At 33.9% G+C, this 11010-nt stretch overlaps 1 protein-coding gene across 1 annotated transcript; it reads right to left on the minus strand.

Annotated features, from left to right (window-relative positions):
* Nucleotides 1-334: 334 nt before the first annotated feature.
* Nucleotides 335-9580, minus strand: LOC126892730 (kelch-like protein 38). The gene is made up of 3 exons (XM_050662368.1): nt 9434-9580; nt 8228-8948; nt 335-660 (listed from the first exon to the last, which is right to left on the minus strand). Exons 1-3 carry the CDS (start codon nt 9578-9580, stop codon nt 335-337), a joined length of 1194 nt encoding a protein of 397 aa, XP_050518325.1.
* Between the last annotated feature and the right edge of the window lie 1430 nt (nt 9581-11010).

Below are 11010 nucleotides of genomic sequence, written 5' to 3' on the forward strand. Positions count from 1 at the left end.
AAATGCTCATTAAGAATATCTGTACAGTTCAATATTGATTTGTAGAGTTATTTATACTTTAGAGTCTATGTTAAATTGTCGATATCCATTATCACATATCTGTAGCACGTGACCCAATGCTCAGATTTTGTATATCGTTTTTTAATAACTAAATGGTAATATTATCAGATTATGTAAAATCTGTACATTTAAAATAAAGTATGCAACGTCCTTAAAAAACGAATATACTAAGACAGTTGACCATAATTTTTGCATTTATGCGTGCTAATAATAAGCTGCGAAAGAATTTAAGCATAGGTACCAAAGAATTAAAGCAAGTGTTGTTTATTTAATTTTAATTTATTATATCTTTAATGTACATTAATAATCTGAGCGCTATTTTTTTTGTTTCTTTAACGAAAAATGATTTTTCTAGTAAATCATCGAAGCCCATCCAAGATGTGTTTCCTCTTCGATAGGTATAGGTTATGTAGTGAACACCTCGATTTTCATTAAAATCAGACAAACTGGTTCCTCCTACACCAGTGTATCCGATAGCACCCATTAATACTAGCTGGTGATCGTCGTCGTGAAGTATGTTTAAATTTTTATGGAGTGTCTTTAATGGTATGGTTTTAATATCTTCATGTTCATTACAGACTTGAAAAACCAAAACATCCCCTGCAATGAATGTAAATTAATTAACTTTTGTTTTTTATAAAATACCTGCAGAGAATTTGGAATGAAATTCAGCACAAAAAAGACAAAAAGGGTGGTCATTAGCAAGCACCTAAACAGAAGTGTGAAGGTCAATGTCGACAAAACATTGACCTTCACACTGTGACAAAACAAAGATCGGGAAGGAGTGAAGGAGTAACAAGAATAACGTGCCTTGGAAGAAACCTTGATGAAACTTTGTACCACTCACTGGAAGTAAGAACACATCTGGAAAAGGAACGTACAGTGTTTTACGAAATGCAAAAAGTTCTATGCAACCTCCAGCTGGATATCTCATTGAGAACTAGAATACATAAGTGCTATGTTTTCTACATCTTCCTCTATGGGGTTGAAGCCTGGACAATGACAGAAGTAACACAAAAAAAATCCAAGCATTCGAACTTCGGTGCTACTGTAAAATGCCCAGAATATCCTACATGAACCATACGACAAATGCGGAAGTCTTTCGGAGGGTGAACAAGGAAACAGAGCTTATGCTTATAAGAAAAAAACGGAAAATACAATTTTTTTTTATCGTAAGAAATCAAAAGTATGAACTGCTCCAACTTAACGAAAATAATCGAAAGCAAAATCAATAGCAAAAAGGTACCAGGAAGAAGACGCAACTCTTGGCTTAAAAACCTACGACAATGGACGAATATGACCTCCACAGAACTATTCAGGATGGCTGCAAATAAGATTAAATGGGAAAATGTAATGGTCAACGTCCTTAAGGATAAGGCACCGTAAGGAGAAGATAAAATATATGAGTAATTCCACATAAATTCTCTATATTTCTGTCACAGATTGTGGATTTTTTGAAATTTAGGGGCTTCTGAAACCACTTTTTGTTCGTTCTTTAGGACCTGAAATTCAAGCTGTTTTGGGAATTGAAATCGAAACTTATGTCATATTATGTCCGAATTATCTTTCCTATTCCTATCCTTGTTTGCATTCATTAAATGCTATTTTGTAAATTGTTTGGTACAATATATCAACACTGTCGATGTAAACTTGCACGTTAAAGCAGATGGCCTTAACACAATTTGTCTAAAGTCCAAAGTAACGTTCCTATTACCTATTTTTGAAAAAGAGACAAGTGTATTTTAGCATGTTTTTAAAGCGAAGGAACATTCCTACTAGCTATTTTTGAACAAGCGTATTTTAGAATTTTTTGCGTTTTTCTCTACCCCGACTATAATTTCAACACAAAAAAGATACAAGAAACATTTCCATATGGCATAAACAGAATTTACCTAAAACCGTAAGGAACTATCCTACAAGCTATTTTTTAATGAGAGATTAGAGTATTTTAGCATGTTTTTTTTTCATTTTTATGCATTTATTTGTACTCGGGCCATAATTACAACGATAAAAAAGTAACAGGTCGGTAACATTTTCGATGTAAAATTTTACACTGAAAAACGTGATACTAACAGAATTTAGCTAAAGCCTGAAGGAACTTTCCTATAACCAATTTTGGAAGGAGAGATTAGAGACAAGTGTAGTTTAGCATCATTTTTCATTTTTATGTATTTATTTGCACTCTGTCCATAATATCAACCCTAAAAAAAGGATCAGGTAACATTTTGGATTTAATATTGCAGGATAAAGAAGATGACGCTAATAGAATAATTAATACAATGCTCGTAGGAACATTCATAAAAGCTATTTTTAAAGTAGATGTTAGTGGATTTTTTCTACAATCCATCTTCATGTGCCGTTCTCGTGATCAATTGATTTAAAAATAATACTTTTATAATTAAAAGTAATTTAAGAGAATACCCTTACTGTTCTTAATATTGTATTCAGCTAAAAATCTCAAACTAAATCACCAGCAAAATGGCTCATCAAAACGGATTGTAGAAAAAGTAATTAAGCTTAAAAAACATCTTAAAGTCCACTAATCTCTCCTTCCAAAATTGGTTATAGGAAAGTCCCTTCAGGCTTTAGCTAAATTCTGTTAGTATCATGTTTTTCAGTGTAAAATTTTACATCGAAAATATTACCGAACTGTTACTTTTTATCGTTGTAATTATGACCAGAGTACCTACAAATAAATGCATAAAAATGAAAAAAAAAACATGCTAAAATACTCTAATCTCTCATTAAAAAATAGCTTATAGGATAGTTCCTTACGGTTTTAGGTAAATTCTCTTTATGCCATATGGAAATGTTTCTTGTATCTTTTTTTGTGTTGAAGTTATAGTCGGAGTACAGAAAAACGCAAAAAATTCTAAAATACACTTGTTCAAAAATAGCCAATAGGAATGTTCCTTTGCTTTAAAAACATGCTAAAATACACTTGTCTCTTTTTCAAAAATAGGTAATACGAACGTTATTTTGGACTTTAGACAAATTATGTTAAGGCCATCTTCTTTAGCGTGCAAGTTTACATCGAGAGTGTTGATATATTGTACCAAACAATTTACAAAATAGCATTCCTAAAGAACGAAAAAAAAGTGGTTTCAGAAGCATGCCCCTAAATTTCAAAAAATACAAAACTGTGACAGAAATATAGAGAATTTATGTGGAATTACCCATATATTTTATCTTCTTCTTACGGTGCCTTATCCTTAAGGACGTTGACCATTACATTTAACCATTTAATCTTATTTGCAGCCATCCTGGATAGTTCTATGGAGGTCATATTTGTCCATTGTCCGTTTTTTTATTATAATCATAAGCTCTGTTTCCTTGTTCATCCTCCGAAAGACTTCTGCATTTGTCGTATGGCTCATGTAGGACATTCTGAGCATTTTACGGTAGCACCAGAGTTCGAATGCTTGGATTTTTTTTGTGTTACTTCTGTCATTATCCAGGCTTCAACCCCATAGAGGAAGATGGAGAAAACATACCACTTATGTATTCTAGTTGTCAATGAGATATCCAGCTGGAGGTTGCATAGAAGTTTTTGCATTTTGTAAAACACTGTACGTTCCTTTTCCAGATGTGTTCTTACTTCCAGTGAGTGGTACAAAGTTTCATCAAGGTTGCTTCCAAGGTACGTTATTCTTGTTACTCCTTCACTCCTTCCAGATCTGTTTCGTCGACATTGACCTTCACACTTCTGTTTAAGTGCTTGCTAATGACCACCCTTTTTGTCTTTTTTGTACTCAATTTCATTCCAAATTCTCTAGAGGTATTTTATAAAAAACAAAACTTAATTAATTTACATTCATCGCAGGGGATGTTGTGGTTTTTCAAGTCTATAATGAACATGAAGAAATTAAAACCATATCATTAAAGACACTCCATAAAAATTTAAACATACCCCACGACGACGATCATCAGCTAGTAATAATGGGTGCTATCGGATACACTGGTGTAGGAGGAACCAGTTTGTCTGATTTAATGAAAATCGAGGTGGTCACTACATAACCTATACCTATCGAAGAGGAAACACATCTTGGATGGGCTTCGATGATTTACTAGAAAAATCATTTTTCGTTAAAGAAACAAAAAAAATAGCGCCCAGATTACTAATGTACATTAAAGATAAAATAAATTAAAATTAAATAAACAACACTTGCTTTAATTTTTTTTAACCTATGCTTAAATTCTTTCGCAGCTTATTATTAGCACGCATAAGTGCAAACATTATGGTCAACTCTCTTAGTAAATTCGTTTTTTAAGGACGTTGCATACTTACCCTCTATCTACTTTTGTTCCGGAAATCTGAATGTTGGCTATTCTAGTTTAATATTAAGCTGGAATAGCCACCTGTTTCTCTGAAGGGGTTGAAGAAATACATTTTTATTTTTCGTAATAAATTAGCAATTAATTAGCAACAAAAAAGGCCACCGGAAGCAACTCTCTATCTACTTTCGTTCCGGATATATGCATGTTGGCTATTCTAGCTTAATATTAAGCTGAAATAGTCACCTGTTTCTCTGAAGGGGTTGAAGCAATAAATTTTTATTTTGCATAATATAGCAATAAAATAGGCCGCCAGAAGCGACCAGCTATCTGCTTCCGCCCCTGAAGTAGGAGGGTTGAGTGTTGTAGCTTAAGTATTCAACCGCAGTAGCCATTGTTGCCCTTCAGGGGATGAAGCAAAAAAAGCGTTTTTGGGGTAGACCTGCAGCAGTTACTTAGGAAAAAAATACCCACTTGGTCTAAGGGTTTTAACTGGTAATTTTCAGTTTCTGTGAAATCTGGGGAATGATAACGATTGGGGTTGGGGGGTGAGTTTGTCAATTGTTATATACAACATATTTCAGCAATTAACTAGCAATAAAATATGCCGCTGGAAGCGACCCTCTATCTGCTTTCGTTTCTGAAATAGGAGTGTTGGGTATTGTAACTTAAGTATTAAACCACAGTAGTCATTGTTGCTCGTTAGGGGATGAAGCAAAAAATTCGTTTTTGGCGTAGACATGCGTAGAAGTTAATTAATTAGAAAAAATACCCACTTGGTTTTAAGTCTTTAAACTGGTTATTTTCAATCTTTGTGAAATCCGGGGAACGATGATAATGGTAGGGGTTGGAGGGGGTGAGTTTACAAATTCTGGTATACTCCGCCTTTCAGCAATTAATTAAAAATAAAATATGCCGCCAGAAGCGACCCTCTATCTGCTTTCTTTCCTGAAATAGGACTGTTGGGTATTGTAACCTCAAGTATTAAACCGTTGTAGCCATTGTGGCTCGTTAGGGGATGAAGAAAACATTCATTTTTGGCTTAAAAAAAGCAATTAATAAGCAAAAAATACCCGCTTCTCTCTATCTACTTTTGTTCCGGAAATGTGAATGTTGGCTCTTCTAGCTTAATATTAAGCTGGAATAGCCACCTGTTTCTCTGAAGGGGTTGAAGCTATAAATTTGTAATTTGCGTAATAAATAAGCAATTAGTTAGCAATAAAATAGGCCGCCGGAAGCGACGCTCTATCTGCTTTCGTTACTGAAACAGGAGAATTGAGTGTTGTAGTTTAAGTATTCAACCGCAGTAGCCATTGTTGCTCGTTAAGGGATGAAGCAATACAATCGTTTTTGGCGTAGACCTGCAGCAATTGCTTAGGAAAAAAATACCCACTTGGTCATAGGTTTTTAAACTAGTAATTTTGACTTTCTGTGAAATCCGGGGAATGATGACAACGGTGGGGTTTGGAGGGGGTGAGTTTGCAAATTGTTGTATACCATATCTTTCAGAAATTAATTAGCAATAAAATATGCCGCTGGAAACGACCCTCTATCTGATTTCGTTCTTGAAATAGGAGTGTTGGGTATTGTAGCTTAAGAATTAAACCGCAGTAGTCATTGTTTCTCGTTAGGGGATGAAGCAAAAAATTGGTTTTTGGCGTAGACCTGCAGCCGTTAATTAGAAAAAAATACCCACTTGGTTTTAAATTTTTAAAATGATTATTTTCACGCTTTGTGAAATCCGTGGAACGATGATAACGGCAGGGGTAGGAGGGGGTGAATTTGTAAATACTGGTAGAACCCATCTTTCAGCAATTAATTAAAAATTAAATATCCCGCCAGAAGCGACCCTCTATCTGCTTTCTTTCCTGAAATAGGAGTGTTGAGTATTGCAGCCTTAAGTATTAAACCGCTGCAGCCATTTTGGCTCGTTAGGGGAGGAAGCAAAACATTCATTTTTGGCTTAGACATGTAGTAATTAATAAGCAAAAAATTCGTACTTGGTTTTAGCTCTCTAAACTGGTTATTTTCACTTTTTGTGGATTCCGGGGAATGATGATAACGGTAGGGGTTGAAGGGGGTGAGTTTGTAAATTCTTGTAAACTCAATCTTTCAGCAATTAATTAGCAATAAAATATGCCGCCGAAAGCTACCCTATATCTACTTTCGTTCCGGAAATATGAATGTTGGCTATTCTAGCTTAATATTAAGCTGAAATGGCCACCTGTTTCTCTGAAGGGGATGAAGCAATAAATTTTTGTTTTGCGTAATAAATTAGCAATTAATTAGCAATAAAATAGGCCACCGGAAGCAACTCTCTATCTACTTTCGTTCCGGATATATGAATGTTGGCCTTTCTAGCTTAATATTAAGCTGGAATGGCCACCTGTTTCTCTGAAGGGGATGAAGCAATAAATTTTTGTTTTTCGTAATAAATTAGCAATTAATTAGCAATAAAATAGGCCGCCGGAAGCAACTCTTTATCTACTTTCGTTCCGGATATATGAATGTTGGCCTTTCTAGCTTAATATTAAGCTGGAATGGCCACCAGTTTCTCTGAAGGGGATGAAGCAATAAATTTTTATTTTACGTAATAAATTAGCAATTAATTAGCAATAAAATAGACCACCGGAAGCAACTCTCTATCTACTTTCGTTCCGGATATATGAATGTTGGCCTTTCTAGCTTAATATTAAGCTGGAATGGCCACCTGTTTCTATGAAGGGGATGAAGCAATAAATTTTTGTTTTTCTTAATAAATTAGCAATTAATTAGCAATAAAATAGGCCGCCGGAAGCAACTCTCTATCTACTTTCGTTCCGGATATATGAATGTTGGCCTTTCTAGCTTAATATTAAGCTGGAATGGCCACCTGTTTCTCTGAAGGGGATGAAGCAATAAATTTTTAATTTGCGTAATAAATTAGCAATAAAATAGCAAAAAAATATGGGGTGGGTCTCATGACTCCCTTATGAAATGGTCTTTCTAGCTTAATAGACATTTATTTTTGCTAACTTGATTGATCTAAATATGATAGGACCAAGATTTAAAAACTGCCATTTTAAACTTTAGCTCATCTATTAAAAGAGGGATACTAAAAATAATATATTTAATTGCCCTATTTTTAGGGTCTAGGACGTTTCATCGCCGCCGTTTCGATGCCGCCAGTTCGATGCAGATACCGGCCGATTCATCGCCAGTCAATTAATCGCTATCTGATATATTTCCGAATTTTCGACAGTTACAATTATTAATTATTTTTAGTATTAATTATTAATTCTAGGAAATGCGAGATATGACGGCGATGAAATGGACTGGCGATGAACCGGCAGCATTGAAACGACCGGCGATGAACCGGCGGCATCGAAACGTCAAATTCCGCTATTTTTATCTGTAGCTATTTAAACGAAAAAACTGCAATTTTTAACCCTTATTTGTTAATAACTAAATTTCTCGTCCGAACTGTGACGGGCATTTTTGTTTTTATAATGTATTAGGTATATATAGCACCCAAAACCACCCACTTGCAACCTGGCTGCTCAAGTGTCCCGAGCATGGTATATTTTGGCCGTATTTCCCTGGCGTACCTATGGGACAGAGCTAGAAGTACATTATATACGACGGATATGCAAGGTAGACAACATTAATAACTGGGTAAGAAACAGAAGAATATAATGGAATGACCGCATAAGACGAATGACAACAAATATAGTAGTAAGGACAGCGAGAGGCGGTTCCCCAATAGGAAGACCACGAAAACGGTGGAACGGCAACTTACTAAAAGCACATTGAAAAAACAGACAGAGTTATGGCTATACAAAAAGAAGAATAAGAAGAAGAAGATCTCCTATAATAAGAAAACAATAAAAAAATATGATTTAAACATACTTACCCTCAACCGTTTGACTGTTCTCCACAAGGCGTATCTTATTGGAAACTTTATTAGATGCATTTCGGACTAAAAGACAAGGAACCCTATCAATTATTATTTTTCGGTCAATTGATTGACTCAGCAAAGATGCTAGGTCCAAACATTTCTTCGAGCATGAACAGTTTGGAATGTTGTTTAAAATATTGTACAAACACTTTAAAATATCTTCAATTTCGGTATTAGCAATGTCGGGATAAGTCAGTGTTTCTCTAAAATGATCAGGCAAGAGTTGTTTGTAGTTGACGCAACTAAGTAGCTTGATAAAGTCATCTGAAGTATGGTCTTGGCTGTGACCGTACCACCATTTCATTAGTGTTTGAAATACTGTTAATTCACTATCAGTCACTAGGTGCAAACTACCGATATATCTAATAAGTTGTTGTAAATTTAAATCATTAATACTGTCATTCTCTTTAATAAATGTCATAAATTCAGTTAATGCTAGTCGCTTAGCTTTTAAAATCAATGGTTTAATGTCTAGCTGTTCTGCCATTATCCATATTTTCAAACAATTTTGTACAGATATGATTTGGTTAAGTTTATCTAAACACATGTTTTTAATCTCACAAAATTGTAGCATACAAGCTGCATGTAGTACCATGAGTATATCTTCATCTTCCATATAAATCGTAGGATCCCCCAAAAGCATGAGAATGATGTTTACAGCTTTTAGGTCTACGTCCTGAAATTAAAAACAACAGATATTAATAAACTATTTATAAGTCAGAGATGTAACATTTTTATTTGTTTTTGGGTTCAGAAATGGGCTAGGAGACAAAGAGGGGTTATTTGCTTCTAAAGTGATAACTCAGAGATGCATGGATATGAATGTGGATATGCACGTTTATTACGTTGATTTTCACACAGCATTTGACACAGCAAGACATGAGAAATTAGTACAAATTCTAAAGATAAAAAACATAGACAAAAGAGACTTAAGCATAATAACATATATTTACAGTTGAGAAATAATTGAAATCAGGAAAGAAGTTAGAGACTAGGATTTTTGAAGAAGAATTACTATCTGAATTACTGTGTTAGAGTTCTTCATAAAGACGTATTAAAAAACAGTTATATACCTATAAAAACTATAGTAATAATCGAAATCACATTTCTACTTTTACTGAAAAACTCTTCTTACTCCTAAAAAAAAAATAAAAATAGTACCTTAATGGAAATAGTGTTTTGATCCTTTTCTATAAAGTTTCCTTCTAACATTGCCTTAAAGTAATCACTGTTGGAAATAAGTACATCTTTTTTACATTTGAGATGAGTTCCTTCAATCTCTAAAATAACTTCCTCTGAACACGACATATTGCATCAAAATAAATAAAACTATCACACACACATACATTACAAAATGTTGCACCATTGAAATTAAATGCTTAATTAAATATACAATCTGGGAATACTTATAAATTATAAATTAAATGGGAAAATCCCAGTAGACCGCGGTATACCAGTTTTAAAAAATTTACAGAGAAGTAAAAACTTAGTTCGTATAATGTTACCTAACAGTGTGGTGCAAATGTCTGGAATAAATTCATTATTTCGGAAGCCATCGACTTTAAGGAAAAATCCTAAAATGAGTCAATTTTTAATTTTAAATTATGATTTTTTGAAATATATATCATACTAGTGAGGTCATCCATCTAGGAGTGATGACGCAATCGATGATTTTTTTTAAATGAGAATGGGGGTTGTGTGCTAGCTAATTTGAAATGTTCAAATTCAGTAATATAATCATTGACATAATTATTTATACAGGGTGTCCAAGAAAAATTATTTAGAATTAAATTGACACAAAAAGAAGAATATGTAATTTATTAATTCAAAATTCTATTGTTGTCAGAAAACAGCAAAAAGTGTTTATTTCATAAATAAACATATCTTTTCGCTTAAATTCAATGTTCAAACTGCCAAGAGGCAGATGAGTGGCAGCTTGAACATTGACATTAGCCGAAATTAAATCAATCTAAAACTAGTTCTGTGATGTAGCTCTTTTAGGGATTTTAAATATATACCTCTTATTTTGCTTTTTTTGGAAAGCAATTTTTATTTATCAAAAACCTTTTTTTCTCTTTTCTGACAGCAGTCGAGTGTATTGTAGAATAAATAAATTACATAAATTCTTCTTTTTGTCTCAATTAATTTAATTAAAAAAATTTTTCTTGAACATAATAAATATGTTAATATTTACATTACTGAATAGAGAATTGAATAACCTTTCCAATGGGTTAGCACGCGATCCCTATTTTAATTTAAAAAAATCATCGATTACTTCATCACTCCCAGATGGATGACGTCACTCGTATGATATACGGGTGTTTGGTAGAGAATGGGCCATACCTTAACCTTAGATTCCTGAGCTTAAAATAGGTCAATTTAAGCTAACTTACCTTAGTACGAAAGTTGATAATAACCGAAATACAGGGTGTCAAAGAAGAGCTGCGTAGATTAGAGCATTATAGTCCCTGTCATCATTAAGATCTAAGCTGCTGAAAAGACAATTTAAATTTAGACTCTACAGGCCAATTATTCACACAATTGTTACATGTGGAAGTGAAACATGGACTCTACATCAGCGGAAAATAAATATGCTGCTGATGTTTGAAAGGAAAGTTCTCAGAAAGATATTTGGCTCTCAAAGAGATGACTTGACAGGAGAATGGAGAAGGCGCGCCCCCAAACCTGAATTGGTGACTGTGTATAGTACTGACAACTGACAAAACATCGTCAGACAT

The sequence above is a fragment of the Diabrotica virgifera genome, chromosome 1 (genome assembly GCF_917563875.1).
Source record: "Diabrotica virgifera virgifera chromosome 1, PGI_DIABVI_V3a".
Taxonomy (NCBI): Eukaryota; Metazoa; Arthropoda; class Insecta; order Coleoptera; family Chrysomelidae; genus Diabrotica; species Diabrotica virgifera.

Coding starts and splice junctions, on each gene's coding strand:
- LOC126892730 (XM_050662368.1), bottom strand. CDS start 9,580: ATGTCGTGTTCAGAGGAAGTTATTTTAGAGATTGAAGGAACTCATCTC. Junction 8,949..9,433: donor AAAACACTATTTCCATTAAG/GTACTATTTTTA, acceptor TTTTAATTTCAG/GACGTAGACCTAAAAGCTGT. Junction 661..8,227: donor GAACAGTCAAACGGTTGAGG/GTAAGTATGTTT, acceptor CATTCATTGCAG/GGGATGTTTTGGTTTTTCAA.